This window comes from Pongo abelii, chromosome 3, assembly GCF_028885655.2.
Source record: "Pongo abelii isolate AG06213 chromosome 3, NHGRI_mPonAbe1-v2.0_pri, whole genome shotgun sequence".
In the NCBI taxonomy this organism is placed as follows: Eukaryota; Metazoa; Chordata; class Mammalia; order Primates; family Hominidae; genus Pongo; species Pongo abelii.
In genome coordinates, this window is record NC_071988.2 from 180,225,860 (window position 1) to 180,244,548 (window position 18,689).

The following is an 18,689-nucleotide window of genomic DNA, read 5'->3' on the forward strand; positions in this document are numbered from 1 at the left end:
TACATATCTGTTTTGGTACCAGTACCATGCTGTTTTGGTTACTGTAGCCTTGTAGTATAGTTTGAAGTCAGGTAGTGTGATGCCTCTAGCTTTGTTCTTTTTGGCTTAGGATTGTCTTGGCCATATGGAGTCTTCTTTGATTCCATATGAAATTTAAAGTAGTTTTTTCTAATTCTGTGAAGAATGTCAGTGGTAGTTTGATGGGAATAGCATTGAATCTATAAATTACTTTGGGCAGTATGGGCATTTTCATGATATCAATTCTTCCTATCCATGAGGATGGAATGTTTTTCCATTTGTTTGTGTCCTCTCTTATTTCCTTGAGCAGGGGTTTGCAGTTCTCCTTGAAGGAAGTCCCTCACATCCCTTGTTAGCTGTATTCCCTGGTATCTTATTCTCTTCATAGTGATTGTGAATGGGAGTTTATTCATGATTTGGCTCCCTGCTTGTCTATTGTTGATGTAAAGGAGTGTTTGTGATTTTTGCACATTGATTTTTGTATCCTGAGACTTTGCTGAAGTTGCTTATCAGTTTAAGGATTTTTGAGGCTGAGATGATGGGATTTTCTAACTATAAAGTCATGTCATCTGGAAACAGAGACAATTTGACTTCCTCTCTTCCTATTTGAATACCCTTTATTTCTCTCTCTTGCCTGATTGCCCTGGCCGGAACTTCCAATACTATGTTGAATAGGAGTGATGAGAGAGGGCATCCTTGTCTTGTTCAAAGAAATCCTTCCCAGTTTTCAAAGGGAATGCTTCCAGCTTTTGACCATTCAATATGATATTGGCTGTGGGTTTGTCATAAATAGCTCATTATTTTGAGGTATGTTCCATCAATACCTAGTCTATTGAAAGTTTTTAACATGAAAGGATGTTGAATTTTATCAAAGATCTTTTCTGAATCTATTGAGATAATTATGTGGTTTTTGTCTTTGGTTCTGTTTATGTGATGGATGACATATATTGATTTGCATATGTTGAACCAGCCTTGCATTCCAGGGATGAAGCTGACTTGATCATGGTGCATAAGTTTTTTGATGTGCTGCTGGATTCAGTTTGCCAGTATTCAGATTCAGTTTGCCAGTATTCAGATTCAGTTTGCCAGTACTGAGGATTTTCACATCAATATTCATCAGAGATAGTGGCCTGAAGTTTTCTTTTTTCATTGTGTCTCTTCCCAGTTTTAGTATCACAATGATGCTGGCTTCATAAAATGAGTTAGTGAAGAGTCCTTCTGTTTCAATTGTTTGGAGTAGTTTCAGAAATATTGGTACCAGCTCCTCTTTGTACCTCTAGTAGAATTAGACTGTGAATCCGTCTGGTCCTGGGAATTTTTTTTTTTTTTTTTTTTTTGGTTGGTAGGCTATTAATTACTGCCTCAATTTCAGAACTTGGTATTGGTTTATTCAGGGATTAAACTTCTTCCTAGTTTAGTCTTGGGAGGGTGTATGAGTCCAGGAATTTATCAATTTCTTCTAGATTTTCTGGTTTATTTGCATAGAGGTGGGGTTTTTTGTTTGTTCTGTTTTGTTTTGAGACGATGTCTCACTCTGTTGCCCAGGCTGGAGTGCAGCGGTGCAATCTCAGCTCACTGCAACCTCTGCCTCCTGGGTTAGATGATTCTCCTGCCTCAGCCTCCTGAGTAGCTGGGATTACAGGCACCTGCAACCACGCCTGGCTAATTTTTGTATTTTTAGTAGCAATGGGGTTTCACCATGTTGGCCAGGCTGGTCTCAAACTCCTGACCTCAAGTAATCCACTCCACTCAGCCCCGCAAAGTGCAGGGATTACGGGTGTGAGCCACTGCACCCAACCTGCATAGAGGTGTTTATAGTATTCTCTGATGGTAGTTTGTATTTCTGTGGGGTCAATGGTGATATCCCCTTTATCATTTTTTATTGTGTCTGTTTGATTCTTCTCTCTTTCTTCTTCATTAGTCTAGCTAGCAGTCTATGTATTTTGTTAATTTTTTCAAAAAAAACAGCTCCTGGATTCATTGATTTTTTGGAGGGTTTTTTTGTGTGTGTGTCTCTATCTCCTTCATTTCTGCTCTGATTGTAGTTATTTCTTGTCTTCTGCTAACTTTTGGATTAGTTTGCTCTTGCCTCTCTTGCTCTTTTAATTGTGATGTTAGGGTGTCAATTGGAGATCTTTCTAGTTTTCTGATGTAGGCATTTAGTACTATAAATTTCCCTCTTAACACTGCTTTAGCTGTGTCCCAGAAATTCTGGTACATTGTCTCTTTGTCCTCATTGGTTTCAAAGAACTTCTTTATTTCTGCCTTAATTTCATTTTTTACCCAGGAGTCATTCAGAAGCAGGTTGTTCAATTTCCATGTAATCGTGTGGTTTTGAGTGAGTTTCTTCATCCTGAGTTCTAATTGATTGCACTGTGGTCTAAGAGACTGTTTATGATTTCACTTCTTTTGCATTTGCTGAGGAGTGTTTTACTTCCAATTATGTGATCAATTTTCAAATAAATGCCATGTGGCACTGAGAAGAATGTATATTCTGTTGATTTAGGGTAGAGAGTTCTGCAGATGTCTATTAAAACCACTTGATCCAGAGCTGAGTTCAAGTCCTGAATATCCCTGTTAATATCCTGTTAATTTTCTGTCTTGTTGATCTGTCTAATATTGACAGTGGGGTGTTAATGTCTCCCACTATTATTGTGTGGGAGTCTAAGTCTCTTTGTAGGTCTCTAAGAACTTGTTTTATGAATCTGGGTGCTCCCGTATTGGGTGCATATATATTTAGAATAGTTAGCTCTTCTTGTTGAATTGTTCCCTTTACCATTATGTAATCCCCTTCTTTGTCTTTTTTGATCTTTTTAGGCTTAAAGTCTGTTTTGTCAGAGACAAGGATTGCAATCCCTGCTGTTTTTTGCTTTCCATTTGCTTGGTAAATTTTCCTCCATCTCTTTATTTTGAGCCTATGTGTGTCTTTGCATGTGAGATGGGTCTCCTGAATACAGCACACTGATAGGTCTTGACTCTATCCAATTTGCTAGTCTGTGTCTTTTATTTGGGGCATTTATCCCATTTACATTTAAGGTTAATATTGTTATATGTGAATTTGATCCTGTCGTCCTGATGCTATCTGGTTATTTTGCACATTTGTTGATGCAGTTGCTTCATAGTGTCATTGGTCTTTATATTTTGGTGTGTTTTTGCAGTGGCTAGTACCAGTTTTTCTTTTCCATATATAGTGCTTCTTTCAGGAGTTCTTGCAAAGCAGGCCTGGTGGTAATGAAATCCCTCAGCATTTGCTTGTCTGGAAAGGATTTTATTTCTCCTTCACTTTGAAGCTTAGTTTGTCTGGATATGAAATTCTGGATTGAAAATACTTTAAGAATGTTGAATATTGGCCCCCAGTCTCTTCTGGTTTGTAGAGTTTCTTCTGAGAGATCCACTGTTACTCTGATGGGCTTCCCTTTGTAGGTGACCTGGCCTTTCTCTTGGCTGCCCTTAACATTTTTTCCTTCATTTCGACCTCAGAGAATCTGATGATTATGTGTTTTGGGGTTGATTTCTCATGGAGTATCTTAGTGGTGTGCTGTGTATTTCCTAAATTTGCATGTTGCCCTGTCTTGCTAGGTTAGGGAGGTTCTCCTGGATAATATCCTGAAGTGTGTTTTCCAGCTTGTTTCCATTCTCCCCGTCTCTTTCAGGTACTCCAATGAATCATAGGCTTGGTCTTTTTACGTAGTGTTATATTTCTTAGAGACTTTGTTCATTCTTTTTCATTCTTTTTTCCTCTAATCTTGTCTGCATGCTTTATTTCAGCAAGGTGGTCTTCAAACTCTGCTATCCTTTCTTTTGCTTGTTTGATTTGGCTGCTGATACTTGTGTATGCTTCACGAAGTTCTCATGCAATGTTTTTCAGCTCCATCAGGTAATTTATGTTTCTCTCTAAAGTGGTTATTCTTCTTAGTAGCTCCTCTAACCTTTTATCAAGGTTCTTAGCTTCTTTGCATTGGGTTAGAACATGCTCCTTTATCTCGGCAGATTTTTTTATTATTCGTCTTCTGAAGCCCACTTCTGTCAGTTCATCCAATTCTGCACCCTTGCTGGAGAGGTGCTGTGATCATTTGGAGGGGAAGAGGCACTCTGGCCTTTTGGGTTTTCAGCATTTTTTCATCAATTCTTTCTCATCTTCATGAGTTTGACTAGTTTCAATCTTTGAGGCTGCTGACCCTTGAATGGGGTTTTTGTGGGGACATTTTTTTGTTGTTGATGCTATTGTTGTTGCTTTCTGTTTGTTTTTCTTTCAGTGGTAAGGTTGTAGCAGGATTTGCCGCAGACAAAACTCCTCAGACACCCAGTTAAAGAAGGAAGTGGTTTATTTGGCTGGGAGCATCAGGCAAGACTCCTGTCTTAAGAGCCGAGCTCCCCTAGTGAGCAATTCCTGTCCCTTTTAAGGGCTCACAACTTTAAGGTGGTCTGCATGAGAGGGTCGTGATCCATTGAGCAAGCAGAGGTATGTGACTGGGGGCTGCATGTACTGGTAATCAGAACGAAATAGAACAGGACAGGGATTTTTATAATGCCTTTCCATACAATGTCTGGAATCTATAGATAACATAACCAGTTAGGCCAGGGATTGATCTTTAACTACCAGGCTTAGGTCAGGCAGGCCCAGGCCTTGTTTCAGTTCTGGTTCCTTGGTTTCTGGTCTGGTTCCTAGGCGCCGGGCTACCTGCCTTTAGTTTCACTTCTCTTTCCTTTCCTGAGTATAAGACAATATAAAACAATATGAGAGGGTCTGCCTCTCTTCTCTCATTTCCTCCCTTTGACACTCACTTTTTATTAGTGGGAGTTCTCACTCTTATTTTCGCTACTTATGTCTTCCTGTGCAATCGATTGATAGTGATTCATATAGTACATTTGTGCTGAAGCATTTTGGTGAACTAAGGTAGCAATGAAGCTTTTTATCATTTAGGAGTACAGGTAGCAAACAAGGGAGCAGTAAGCAGGTTCTTATTACTATTATAACTTCTATTATAAGAGTTTTAAATCCTCTTAGTGCTGGGAACTAATTTCTAAACATGGCCTCAGGATCAAATCTATGCCACACTTGCATGGGCATATGTGCCTGTTTCGTTATATCTTTAAGTATGTCTTCAACTACTTGCCCTTGATCATCTATGTGTAGACAGCAATTAGTAAGGTTAAATTTTCTGCAAACTTCTCTTTCAGCTTCTAGCAAGTAGTTGACAGTCAATCTATTTTGATAGATAGCATTTCTCATCTGAGTTTCTTGCCGGGCCAGAACAGTCAAGGTTTTACCAGGTTTATTAATGATGATCTTCAAGACAGCTTGCAACCGTATGATTCAGTTGAGCGTGTAAATGGGCATCTGGTATCCTCACGAGCCGTCTTGTGCCTAAGTGGCAGGTCTATAGTATTGTATAATTTTTTCAGGAGGCCATTTATCATCTTTTTAATTATCTATGGCTATGCTTTGCTTTTCACGGGAAGCATAGACAGGGAAGCTTAGGAGTTCCTCTGTTTTTATGGGCATTAGGAAGAAAGATGGTTTAATAGTGTCTATAACACAACCACCTGTCCACCGGTCAGGTAGCTTAGCATAGGCTTTATGTCTACATATCTAGTATAACCTAGTGGGGGCTGTCCAGTCCCAGAGGGATTCTGGGTGGGCCTAAATGGTCTGCAACTTTAGGAATTTACTAAATGGATTTTTCTTAGTATGTTTTGAACTTTACTAGGTGGCTGTTTTTGTAGTACTATTATACAGTTTTTGCCTAAGGCAGCTGAGTCTTTCTATAGGAAGGGTGAAGGCTTTCTTCACTCTTGCTATACAGTATTGTCTAATGATTGAGGCTTTTAGGTCTTAGAAGTTATCAGGGTGATTTTTTTTGAGCCAGGAATTTATCAGGAACTGGGTCTGTCAGTACTAATTCTCGGGCTTCCTATGGCCATTGATCTATTACAGTTTCTCCACATATATAACATGAAGAAACATTGAGAGACTGAGCTACATGCTTGGCTAATTGCAAAAACAAATTTCTTGTTTTTCCTGGAATTTCTGGTACTGGCACATTCAGTTCATCATAGAAGGTTTGAAATACTGGCTCAGGAGTGTATTTATAAACTTTTCTTCAAACTATAATATTTACTTGAAGATCCAGTACAGCCTTATCAATTTTTAGGGTTACACGTTCCCCTTTATTCCAGCGAGGATTAAGGAGGTTGGTTATTACTAGTTCTAAGGGGTTACACTGACTACTGGTACAGGAAAGGCCACTTTTCTCTTTTTTGAAGGTGGACAGGATTTTTTTTTCATTTTTTATTTCAGTAGCCTAAATGACACAAGACCAGTATCTACATTTATTTTTACACAGTCTTAATTTATGATAAATGTACTTATTTTCTGTCATATAGCCTCTTTCTTAATTAGAACTACATCTTATTTTTAACTTATTATTATTAATGACAGCACAGGCATCAAATTTTAAGGTGACTTGTTTGGGCACCTCTTTTTTTTCTGTTTTGGCTAACACTTTACTTGTATCATTTGTGAGCCTTCACCAGTCTTCAGTTTTTAATCTTATTTTTAAAACTGTGGTCATGGGAGGCTCAGATGAGTCATAACACACATCAGATTGGTCATTTCCTGGGCTACATACCTTGTATAGAATAACATTATACAAATAAGTTTTTTTAGAGTTCTAGTACACTTATAATAACTGTAAAATAATAAGACCGTAGCAACCTTTCGTACTACCTCAGTGACTTGATGTATACACTAGGAACAGCCTTCGGTCTGAGGAAGGTCAGTTGAAGTCCTTACTGTACAAGTCCAAATTTTAAGGAAAATGAGTCCTGCGATGAGTTTCCTCATGCTTCGGCCGTGCGTGGACCAGTCAGCTTCTGGGTGTGACTGGAGCAGGGCTTGTCTTCTTCAGAGTCACTTTGCAGGGGTTGGCAAAGCTGCTCTCATCTACGTAGAGCTCCCAGTCTACTGATGTTTAAGGGTGGTCTTGGAGGTTGGGCGTACTAGAATAAACTGAGTCTAATACCTCTACACAGTTATGTTCAACTGGGCTCTCTAATACCGGGAGCAAGGTGGCAGGGTTTAGGGTGTTGTAAACTTCAATGGTTATGCGGGGATTTTCACAGAGCAAGCTCTGATATCCAGTTAGTCTAGCATTCGTTGGCTAATAATGTCCTTTGGTATTTATTAAAGTCACCACAGCATGGGGGGACTTTATGTTTAGGTTTTGCCTAAGAGTTAGCTTATCTGCTTCTTGTGCTAACAGGGCCATTGCTGCTAGGGCCCTTAGACATGGGGGCCAATTTTTGGAAACTCCGTCTAGTTGTTTTTTTTAGAGATAGGCCACTGGCCTTGGCCAGGGCCCTACAGTCTGGGTTAAAACTCCAACTGCCATTTTTTTTTTTTTTTCTGACACGTAGGGTGTAAAGGGTTTTGTCAGCTCAGTTAGCCCCAGGGCTGGGGCCGACATGAGTTTTTCTTTTAACTCATGAAAAGCTTGTTGCTGTTGGTTGTAATAGATGTAGTTTATCTAATCTACATTTTTATTAACTGTCACCCACTAAAATATTGACTTAAATCCTGTAGCTATTTGATTTTATGCTTTAAATTGATCTGGTATTCCTTGTGGGGCTCCAATTTCATCTAAATAGATGTGAGAGTTGAAAGACCTATAAGGGGCTTCTCTCGCTTTATGATGTCTTATTTTTTTCTCCTTCTGGCTGATGAAATGCCAGGGTGAAAGGGATAGCCAAATGGACTAAAGCACAAGTGCCACTCTAGTTATTCAGCAGAGTGCCCAGTAAAGGTCCACCTCAATACCACCACACATACGCGCGGGGATGAACAAGGGCTGACTGATTGATAAGCTCTTGAAAATTCTTAAGCTCATCACATCCTTTCAGGTCTCTAAGGAATGCTAAGTTTCCTCCCTGTTGTGAGAGACACAAAGTGAATTTAGTGTTGGGAGACGGAAGCTGGATGGCCCTCGGGGGCTGACCCGCAGGGTGCGGGACTTCGGGATATAGCAGAGAGAGCTTGGCATGACTTATTACTCCAGGCTATAGAATCCTGGAAAAGAGCTACCATGCAGCCTATGCCTGGTCGACTGGAGGACCACCTTAGTGGAGCGGGGGACAATCTGGGCCTCTGGCCTGCCATGTGCACAAGCATAACAATTGCTTTTGTTTAACGTGCAGATGGAATATTTGATCCATTTTAACCAGGCATTTGCATCTTGGTATCCTGTCTTAATTGCTAAAGTTTGTTTTAAGTCTTTAACTTCTATGATCCTCTAGTAAAATGAATGTATGATTTTTATACCAGATAAGCTAAATTTTACCTTTATATTAGTGTGTTATTAATGTTAAACTTAATTTTAATAAAATCTTGTAGACATATTTATCCAATTTTTAATGTTTCAGCATAAGGTAAGATTTTATAGACTCTTTTTAACCTTTTATAATTTTTGCTAAAGAGCAGGTTGGTGCTTTAAGAAAAGCCTGCTATGCTTTTATTTTAATGTCCAGTTTACAGGAAAACTGGTTGATACCTCTTTAACTTTAGCCAATGTTTACACACAGAATTTTCTTTCTAATTAACATTTTAAAACTTGATTAAACCTTTAAAACAAAATGTACATATTTTTAACTTTTTAATGTAGGTAAAAATTTATATTTTTATGCCTCATAATTCTTTTATCAAAAGTATATTTTATTTTCTTTATACACCTTGCACATAAACTGGTTTTTTTTTTTTTTTTTTTTTTTTTTTTTTTAGTTTTACATTCAGGAGGCCTAGTTACTTTTAAATTATACAACATTTCTTGCATAAATTCCTTTTTATAACATTTTTCTCTTTCACAACTTTCACAGACAATTCTTTGACATGCTTTAACTTTCTGACTTATTAAAAATATTTTTTTCTGTAAACAACCAGTTAATTTATTTCAGGGCAAGAATTTGCCATATAATACTCTTTTTACATAAATTCCGCTCCCCCTTTTTTTCTTTTCTTTTTCTTTTTTTTTTGAAGATGATAACTGTTCTTTTCTAAAGCGAACTTCTTTTATGTCTGTGGGCTAGGCTGTCTGAGGCCACAAGAATAGAAGTTAGTATAATACATGTTACACTGTTAACTTTTAGCAAACTTTACTTTTCTTGAAAACCTTGTTAAGTTTGGGATTTTAATTATCCTTTGCTATTAATAAGACCTTGTTTTGTCCAAATTAATTTAGAATTGGTATAGATGACTTTTTTTTTTTTCCTAACGGAATAGCCTCATACCTTAAGATTTTTTAGTTAGTAAGCTACTTTTTTACTTTTTTGATTTAGGATAGTTCTGAACTGAACTAGTGAGGTATGCTCACAATGAGGTTTCTTCTAAAAGTTATTTATTTATTTTTTTTTTCTGTTAACAAAGCAGTTGCCGCTACAGACTGAATACATTTGGGCCATCCACGGGTTACTAGGTTAAGGATTTTTGGTAGGAAGCCCTCAGTGCTTTCAGGATATGCCCTTGTTTAAACCGACAACGAAGTGGTATTGGGGCATTATAGGGTTACAGAGAATACTTTCAATTATCAATTACAGGTTTTAAATTTACTTTGGCTTTTAAAGGAATAAGGTACACTGTTTTTTTTTCTTAACTACTTGTATATATCTCTCTTTCTCTCTTTCTTTATCTCTTTGACTTTGTCTCTCTCTCTTTGACTTTCCTTTTGCCTCTGTCTCTTCCTCTCTCTCTTCTCGCTTATTCTGCAGTTCTCTCAACCACTGTGGAGAGCTCTAAAACCAGCTGTAACCAAGCGTCTATGTACAGAAACTGGTCTGGGTGCCCTGGCTTTACATGTTACCTTGGGCTATACCTTTGAAACAAGAGATCTGTCCAGGCTTCCTTGTGATGGCCAACCTACATTTAATGCTGGCCAGTCTACTTTACACAAAGTTTTAAGTTTTCCTGGTGTCATAGTACTCCATAGTCTCCTTTAAATCCTTTCCTGAAATTTTTCAATGTATTTCCTAGTAGGGTGGGCTTATTTGTGCCTGACCTATGCTTCTTCGAGGCAAAACACCACTCTCACACCACACGCACACCACAAAACAAAGAACGGGTAAAAAGGGCACACACACACTTTTGCAGTTTACACCAGACCAAAATCAAAACCAAAATCAGAGTACCCAGAAATCCAAGCCAGGTCAAAACCAAAACCAAAGTATCAAGCAATCCAAGTCAAGCCAAAAAGAAAAACCAAACTGCCAGTACAGGCACACCGTGGGTGATCAGACCATGCTTCCACTCAAATGGAGTAGGCAAGTTCCCAAGACCAGTCCTGTTAAGCAATCAAACCAAGTCAAAACCAAAACCAAAATCAGAGTGCCGATAAAGGCACGCCATGGGTGATGAGGCCACACTTCCACTCAAATGGAGTGGGCAAGTTCCCAAGACTGGTGCTGTCAAGCAATTCAAACCAAGTCAAAACCAAAACCAAAACTAAGCCAAAGTGCCGATAAAGACACACCGTGGGTGATCAGGCCACACTTCCACTCAAATGGATGGAGTAGGCAAGTTCCAAAGACTAGTCTTACCAAGTTTCAGATGTCTGGACTCCAAGTACCAGTTCCTTCCCGGTATTCAGCCACTGCGTTGATCCTCCACGGGGGCCTGCCACACACTGCTCTGGTGAGGTGTCCCACCGGGGCAAATGCCTACCCGGGAGCACTCTCAGGATCTGTGTCGCTTGGGCTGGTCGGAGTCCCTCGCAGGGATGTTCCACAGGGCAGGCTTAAGCCACCTAAGGAGCTGCATCAACCATCTGCCAATCATCTCGCTTCCCGGTCAGGGAACCAAGAAATATAGCAGGATGAGACGCAGACAAACTCCTCAGACACTGAGTTAAAGAAGGAAGTGATTTATTCGGCCAGGAGCATCGGGCAAGACCCCTGTCTTAAGAGCTGAGCTCCCCGAGTGAGCAATTCCTGTCCCTTTTAAGGGCTCACAACTCTAAGGGGGTCTGCGTGAGAGGGTCGTGATCGATTGAGCAAGCAGGGGGTACGTGACTGGGGGCTGCATGCACCGGTAATCAGAACCAAACAGAACAGGACAGGGATTTTTTCAGAGCCTTTCCGTACAATGTCTGGAATCTATAGATAACATAACGGGTTAGGCCAGGGGTCGATCTTTAACTACCAGGCTTAGGTCAGGCAGGCCCAGGCCTGGTTTCAGGTCTGGTTCCTTGGTTTCGGGTCTGGTTCCTAGGCACTGGACTACCTGCCTTTAGTTTTGCTTCTCTTTCCTTTTCTGAGTATAAAACAATATGAGAAGGTCTGTCTCTCTTCTCTCAAGGTCACTCTTCTGTAGGGCTGCTGTGGTTTGCTGGGAGTACACTTCAGGCCCTATTCATCTGGTTCGCTCCGCTTAGAGATGTCACTCAAGGAGGCTGAAGAACAGCAAAGATGGGTGCCTTCTCCTTCATCTGGGATCTCTGGCCCCAAGGGGCACCAACCTGATGCCAGTAGGATCATTCCTGTATAGGGTGTCTGACAACCCCTGTCAGAGGATCTCACCCAGTTGGGTGGCATGGGGAACAGGACCCATTTAAGGAAGCACTTTGACTGTCCCTTTTGGAGGGGCTGAGCTTCGCTGGGGGGAAACCCACTCATCTAGTCTATCCAGATTCCTCAGAACTACTGGAGAAAAGGCTAACTCTGCTGGTCTGCAGAGACTATGGCCAACCCTCCCCCTAAGGAAGGCCCAGGGAGGCTCAGGTTCTGTCCCTGAGCCTCAGGCTAGAGTTGTTGGAGTTCCTGCAGGGAGGCCCCGCCCAGTGAGAAAGGATGGGTCAGGGTCAGGCCTGAAGAGGTGCTCTTGCCACAGTCTGCCACAGCCAGTGTGTTGGGCTTTGGGGAACACTTCTTGGGGACCAAGCTCTCCAGCCTCCCTGGCTCCAGCAGTGGAAAAGCATGGCCTGGAGCTATAGAGCTGGATGCTACCCTTCCCTCACCCAGGCAGCTTAGCGTGTTGGATAGTAATGAGCCCCAGTGCGGGCTGCTGCCCCTTCCCCAAGGAGCTCAGACGGCTTAGGCAGCAGGCAGCTACAGCTGGGGTACTGGTCACCCCTCCCTTCGGGAGCTCAGCAGGCTGAGGCAGATTCCAGCAGAGAGGCTGTTGAGAATCTGCATGGCTCTAGTGTTGGGACCCTAGGCCCCAGTGGCGTAGGTTTGCAAGTGGGATCTTCCAATCTGTAGGTTGCAAGTTCTGTGGAAAAAGCATGGTTTCCCCAGCTGGGTAGCATGCTCACTCACCAATTCCCTTGGCTGTGGGGTGGGGGCCCTGCAGCCCTGTGTGGCTCTCAGGTGGGCCACTAGACCACACTGCTTTTCCTTCCTGACCGTTATTACGTCAGCCACCTAGTCAGTTCTGATGAGAGAATCTGGATACCTTGGTTGCCAGTGAAGGATTCACACACTAATTATCATTCTTTTTGATGTGAGCTTCTGATTGCTGCTGTTGCTAGTTGGCCATCTTGGTCCCACCCATCCTATCTGTAGCTTTCAAGTATTTTCTAACATATCATTCTGTATTGTTTATTAGAAAAACACACAGGTCTATACAGAGTAGAGGATTTTCGTTGTATAATTTTGAGAACAAAATGCCAATTGATGTCTAATATTAACCTTACAAATATATATATATGCACACACAGAAATACACACATATTTACACAAATATATGTGTGTAAATATATATATAATATATATAAAACACACACATATGTAACTCATTTAAATTTGCTCATATAATTAGGCTTTATGCATTCAATTTTACTACATGTTAAATATCTTGAGGACCCTGAAGGAGATATAAGATGTGGTTTCCACTGTAGGGCTGGAAAGGTGTGATAACTTTCTTCCCTATCATAAGGGTCATGGCTGACACTCCTGTAATAAAACACAGGTTGACAAGACAAAAACATAACAAATTTAATCAGAGTTCTGCATGGCATGGGAACCTGAAGACCCAAAGACCCAGGGAAAAAAACATCTGTTTTTCTGCTTAGATTTGAAGATTTGACAGCCATGTAGAAATGTAATTACACAAAGGGTATGATCTAATGGTAATAGACTGAGGGGAGAAACATAGCAAAACCCGCCTGTTCGGATTCTTCTTGGTCTCTTTGTATAGTATTTCTTCTTCCTTGATATACAGCAGGACCCCTCTGGAATGAGGGTCTTATGATCTAGACAAGGCAGGTCAGAGAATTTCTTTATAGCCAGCTCCTACACAGAACGTGGAGGGTTGGGGGTTGTTGGAGTAATTGATCTAGGTTTCATGGCTGGCTTTGAGGAAGAGAGATTCTAGTGTCCATGACTCGTCTTGGAGAAGAGGATTTCTAATTTCTGTGGCCTGCTTTGTGGGAGAAAGGTGAGTGGAAGCCATCAAGGCGTAAGGAAGTCAGAGAGAGACTTTCCTTCTGAGGCTGCTTCTAAGGCCTTCCAATCTCCTATAGTTCAAAGTACTCAGCACACCGAAGTGCCATAATTTGGGGTATCATTTTCTGACCCCAACATTGGCTTCTATTGAATTAGAAAGTCTTTAGAGAAAAAAAGATTACATTGTGGCAAATGGTCTAGATTGTGTGGTAACTATTCTTAGTTACACTATTCTTAGTGTTAGTTACAGTATTCTTAGTGTTGTGGGGATTCAAAGAGGAAGATTCAGTGAGGACTGGCCCAAGGGGAAGCTTTTTTTTTAAACCACATTCAACACTTCAACTCTTCTTTAGGACAAAGAGTATGTAGGGTGTCCAGCTAGGGAAGAAAGAGAAGCAAGTGCAAGTCATTGTGAAAAATTGGGGAGGGGGGTTGGTAGAGAGCTTGGAGCAGGGAGTGGTCAGGCATAGAAGCCAGTACAAGGATTTATGTTGAGATAGGTTGGGTGGAACATAATGCAGAGAGCCATAAAAATCAAAAAGGAAAGTTAAATCTCATATGGAAAGGAATATGAAACTATTCATGTTTTAAAGCAAGTAAGACATTGAACAAGGAAACCTAACTAGAGCATTTTAATTTTTACACAAAAGATAGCATATGATAGACACTCTTCTGTACCTAGCTACCTACCCTATTTCAATTTCATATATGCTTTGAAAGCTTCTTATTTTGTTTGAAATGTTGAACCATGCAAATGTATTTTTAAAGTATTTCAAAAGAGATGTTAAAAGTATCCCAACGTTGTTCATTTTCTCAAGTTAATTTAATCTTTTGACACATTTTAACAAATTTGCATGGCTTAAAAGCCAAGAGTAAGTGAGGCATTTGTTGCAAAGATACAGGACATCAATAGTGTATTATGAGAGAGATGTTAAAGGGAAAAATGTCACTAGACTTAAATGTATGTTTTTATCTCTTAAACTGTATCCTGGAGATCTTTCCATATCAGAGCATAGAGATCATCATTATTCCATTTTTACAGCTGCATAGTATTCCATTGCATGACCATGTAGGCCACCTCACCTGAGTTTGAGTGTACCTGTGTGAATGGGCCTCTGGCAGGATTGGTAAGGTCAGGAGGGGACACACCGGTGGCCTCAGTAGATCACCCCAGATTCTCCTCTGTGTGAGTTATACAGTTCTGCACTTCTATCAGCAGTGTCTAAGAGTATCTGTCCCCTAGCGTTTGTCCAACTGAGGATGTTCAGCTTTTGAAGTTAGTCAATATAATAGCTAAGAAATATTATTTCAATGTAGTTTTCATTTGTGTTTCTTTTACAATGTGATTTCAAAGTTAAGGGAAAGATCTGATGTGGAAGGAAAGCTTTTGAGTTTAGCCTTTAGCCTGTTGTAATTAAGGAAAACGAGAAACATCTAAGAGAATAGGAGTTCTGGCAAAACGGCAGGACCACTGAAGGGGCAATTTGAAAGTAATCATCATATCATTAGGATCTGATTATTTAAGGTGTGTGTTTTTTTTCTTAAAAATCAAGCAGCTTGATATAAACCAGTATTATGATAAATATCACTAAAATTTATTTTCCTTACAGTGCTTTCATATTTTTGTTCATCAAAAGTGAAATACCAAATAACACGTGTTCCATGGATACCACTCCATTAATAACAGAGCATGTGAGTATAGTATGAGAGACAACTTGATTTGAAACATAAAATTAAGATAAATGGAAAATACATAAATTTTAAACACAGATGAAAAAGTGGTGTTTGCTCATCACTCCTGGCTATGTAAAATATCTTAGCTTATTTATTATGGCTAGGTGTATGTAGCAATCAATCAATATTTCCGCAGTTGAGCTTCTCAGCAAGCACATGGGTTTATTTATTTTGATTAACAGATCTCTACTAGGTGATATATATATAACCCCATGTTTTGTAATGATTTAAAGATACCTACAATAGAGGAACCCTAAATACTGTAGAGGAATGTGAAAATAACTTTAGAAAGGTGGAGGAAGGAGGTTTTGAAGTTGGTCCAGGGGAGAATAGACCATAGGAGGCCAAGAAAGGTAAGTGAAGTCGTATGAGAATAGGAACTGGTATCCCATTCCACCCGAAGTGAAAAACAGAAAATATCATAGGAGTCACTGTTTTGACCTTGAAGAATCTAAATCAGTCTGGAATAGTAAATCTGAGTGAAATAGGAGCAACTTTTAAAAGGGACCTGATAAAGCACAAGTGTCAGTAGCTACATATACAAAAGTGACTTCAGGGCAAAGCTTCATTGCCATGAACCCAGGCCCTAATCCTTCTCATCTCAAGAAATCTCTCCTGTCTGCCCTAGGCCAGTGCTATCCAGCTGCCCTCTGAATCCAGCGCTTCTCACCCCCAGTGGGGTATTGCCCCTTGGCAGGGTGCTTATCTACCCCTTACTTCAAAATTAATCTTTTCTCCTTTACTTCTTCCCCTATCAAAACTTTTATCAACTAAAACCTTAGTTAAATTGACACTAAAGTTGAATAGTAATTAGCTTAAGTGTAAAGAGAAGAGGCTTATTAATCCACAGGCATCTCTAATCAGGGAAGTGTTTCAGGGAGAAGGGAGGAGTTGGCTTTGGGAAAGAGTTCCTTGCCTGCTTCAGGGATCCAGATGCCTCCTGCCCAGCCATCCTCCAAAACAATGGAACAAAATAATAAAATAAATGCAGCTTGGTAAAAGATACACAGCAGGCTAACTACCTGAGATTTTTCTAGGCAATAAGTTTAAAGATCCATAAACAGCATGATTGATGGGTATGCAACCATGCATCATGAGCTCCTTATGGTGAAAGAAACCGTTATTGCCAAAGGAAAACTTGACTTAGCACATGACAAGGAATTCAAATCCACTTTCTTGTCTCTTACAAAAACAATAGGATTATAACATCAAGAACACTTCAGTTGGCCAGGCGTGGTGGCTCATGCCCGTAATCCCAGCACTGTGGGAGGTCAAGGTGGGCAGATCACCTGAGGTCAGGAGTTTAAGACCAGCCTGTCCAACATGGTGAAACTCTATCTTTACTAAAAATACAAAAAAAAAAAAAAATGAGCTGAGTATGGTGGCACACACCTGTAATCCCAGCTACTTGGGAGGCTGAGGCAGGAGAATTACTTGAACCTGGGAGGAGGAGGTTGCAGTGAGTCAAGATCACACCACTGCACTCCAGCCTGGGCAACAAGAACGAAACTCCATTTCAAAAAAAAAAAAAAACACTTCAGCTAAGAGACAGTATTATAATATACCCCCCTTATCCACAGGGGATATGTTCCAAGACACCCAAGGAATGCCTGAAACCACAGATAGTACCAAACCTATATATAGTATGTCTTTGTATCTGATCACTAAGACAGCTACTAAGTGACTCGGGGGCAGGCAGTGTATACAATATGGATAGGCTGGACATAGGGATCATTCACATTCCAGGTGAGATGGAGAAGGATGATGCAGGGTTTCATCACACTATTCAGAACAGTGTGCAACTGAAAACTTATGAATTATTCATTTCCAGAATTTTTCATTTAATATCTTTGGACTACTGTTGACAGTGGGTAACTGAAACCACAGAAAGTGAAACTACAGATAAGGGAGGGATACTGTAATTCCATAGTAGAAATATGAATTTGCTCATAATTTTTCCTGACTTAGAATATCAGCCTAATATTGAAACATGGCTTAGAATGTTTTATTAACTAATTTAGTAAAAAAAATCAGTATAAGAAATGCTCATTGATCTTAAGCATTCCATAGGAGGAGAGTCTAATTTCCTTACAGATTATACAGACCATTAAAATATGCAAATGAAACACAAGATAATAAGTTTTATTAGTTTTTATGGGTGTATCACAATAGCCACATATTAAATGTGAGAATTTGAAATGGAGGACTTGCCAACTGCCAAGTCATCCTAAATGAAAGAGGAAACAATTAGAAACAGTTGAGTTTAGAGATATCAGAATGCATAGGTGACATGTTTATTATATTTTAAAGCATGTTTGAAAGAGAAGAGGAAAGCACTAGAAATATTGTCACCAGTGTGATTATCAATTGAATGCTCTTTTTGTTTTAATTTGGGCCAATGTTTTCAATAGGTGATCAACACAACCCAAGACCCCTGTTCCTGGGTGGATAAACTTTCTACAGTACACCACCGCATAGTGTAAGGAGAGGTTACTTCTTTGCTCTATTACTCTGTTTTATATTTGGTTAAAGCGGGGATTACCAGCATGAAGTAATGTTCATCTGAGTTCAAGAAGAAAATAGTAATGCAAACTTTGACTTCTATCTCCATGCGGCGAGGTTTTTTTGTCCCCTGCTGAATTCTAGGTACAGATGCCCTTGAGCTCAACTGCTTTGAGTAATTACTAAATCATTGCATTTATCTCCAAATGATAAGTAGATAATAAAAGCAACCTAATTTTGCATGACTTGTGTAGCTAAAGTAAAAGAGGTAGTATTGTGACCAACCTGCTCTCAGCAGTCACAGTCAGATTAGGCAATAAACTTGTCTAGCACTGCACCACCCAGGATGCCCACCCTGCTCTAGGAATCCCCACCCTCCTGTGTTTAGACAGTTATATAACTCCAGACATTCATTGTCAAATATAGTGGAACATTCTGTGTCCGTGTGGGTCCTACTCCCTCTATCTCCGTAAGAACTCAGAGAGTTGGGCTCAACATCAGCCCCTCTACTTTAGGGTGTTTTTTGTTGTTGTTGTTCTGTTTTGTTTTTTGGACTTCCAAATAAATATGAAAATACATACTAGTATATAGCTTGCATTTTACATTTGATGGCTGCTTTAAACTTCATGTGCTGACACCTTTTGACTCAAGAATATAAAGCCTTCTTTTTGATAGTGTGTATACTATCTTTATGGGGGAAAGAGCAGCACCTGACACATAGTAGATATTCAATAAATATTTGAATAATTTGAATGAATGAAAGAATAACAAACAACCTTTGGAAGAAATAAATATGTTGCTGGTTTTGCATCAGAATAAAACCAATCTTTCAAACAAAAAATTTTTTCAAATTTTTTTTCACAAAGCCTCCCCTTCATTAAGATGTTTGTTAAGAAAAATATTGTTAGTTGTCTTGTAATTAGCTAGGCCTAGTCTATTAGTCTTGTCTGAGTTTGGGACGCTCCACAGCTATGAAGTCCAGACCTCATGTGACACAGGGATTTCCA

General features: G+C 39.9%; 1 protein-coding gene across 5 annotated transcripts in view; it reads left to right on the forward strand.

The window, feature by feature from the left end:
- The window catches only part of TMEM144 (transmembrane protein 144), a 61,584-nt gene that overhangs the window by 24,126 nt on the left and 18,769 nt on the right, over positions 1-18,689 (forward strand). For all 5 annotated transcript variants that reach the window (XM_054554642.2, XM_054554641.2, XM_024246204.3 and 2 more), the window contains 2 exons: positions 15,057-15,138; positions 17,592-17,659. In XM_054554642.2, coding sequence (XP_054410617.1) covers positions 15,057-15,138; positions 17,592-17,659 — 150 coding nt within the window. The remainder of the gene's footprint in view (positions 1-15,056; positions 15,139-17,591; positions 17,660-18,689) is intronic.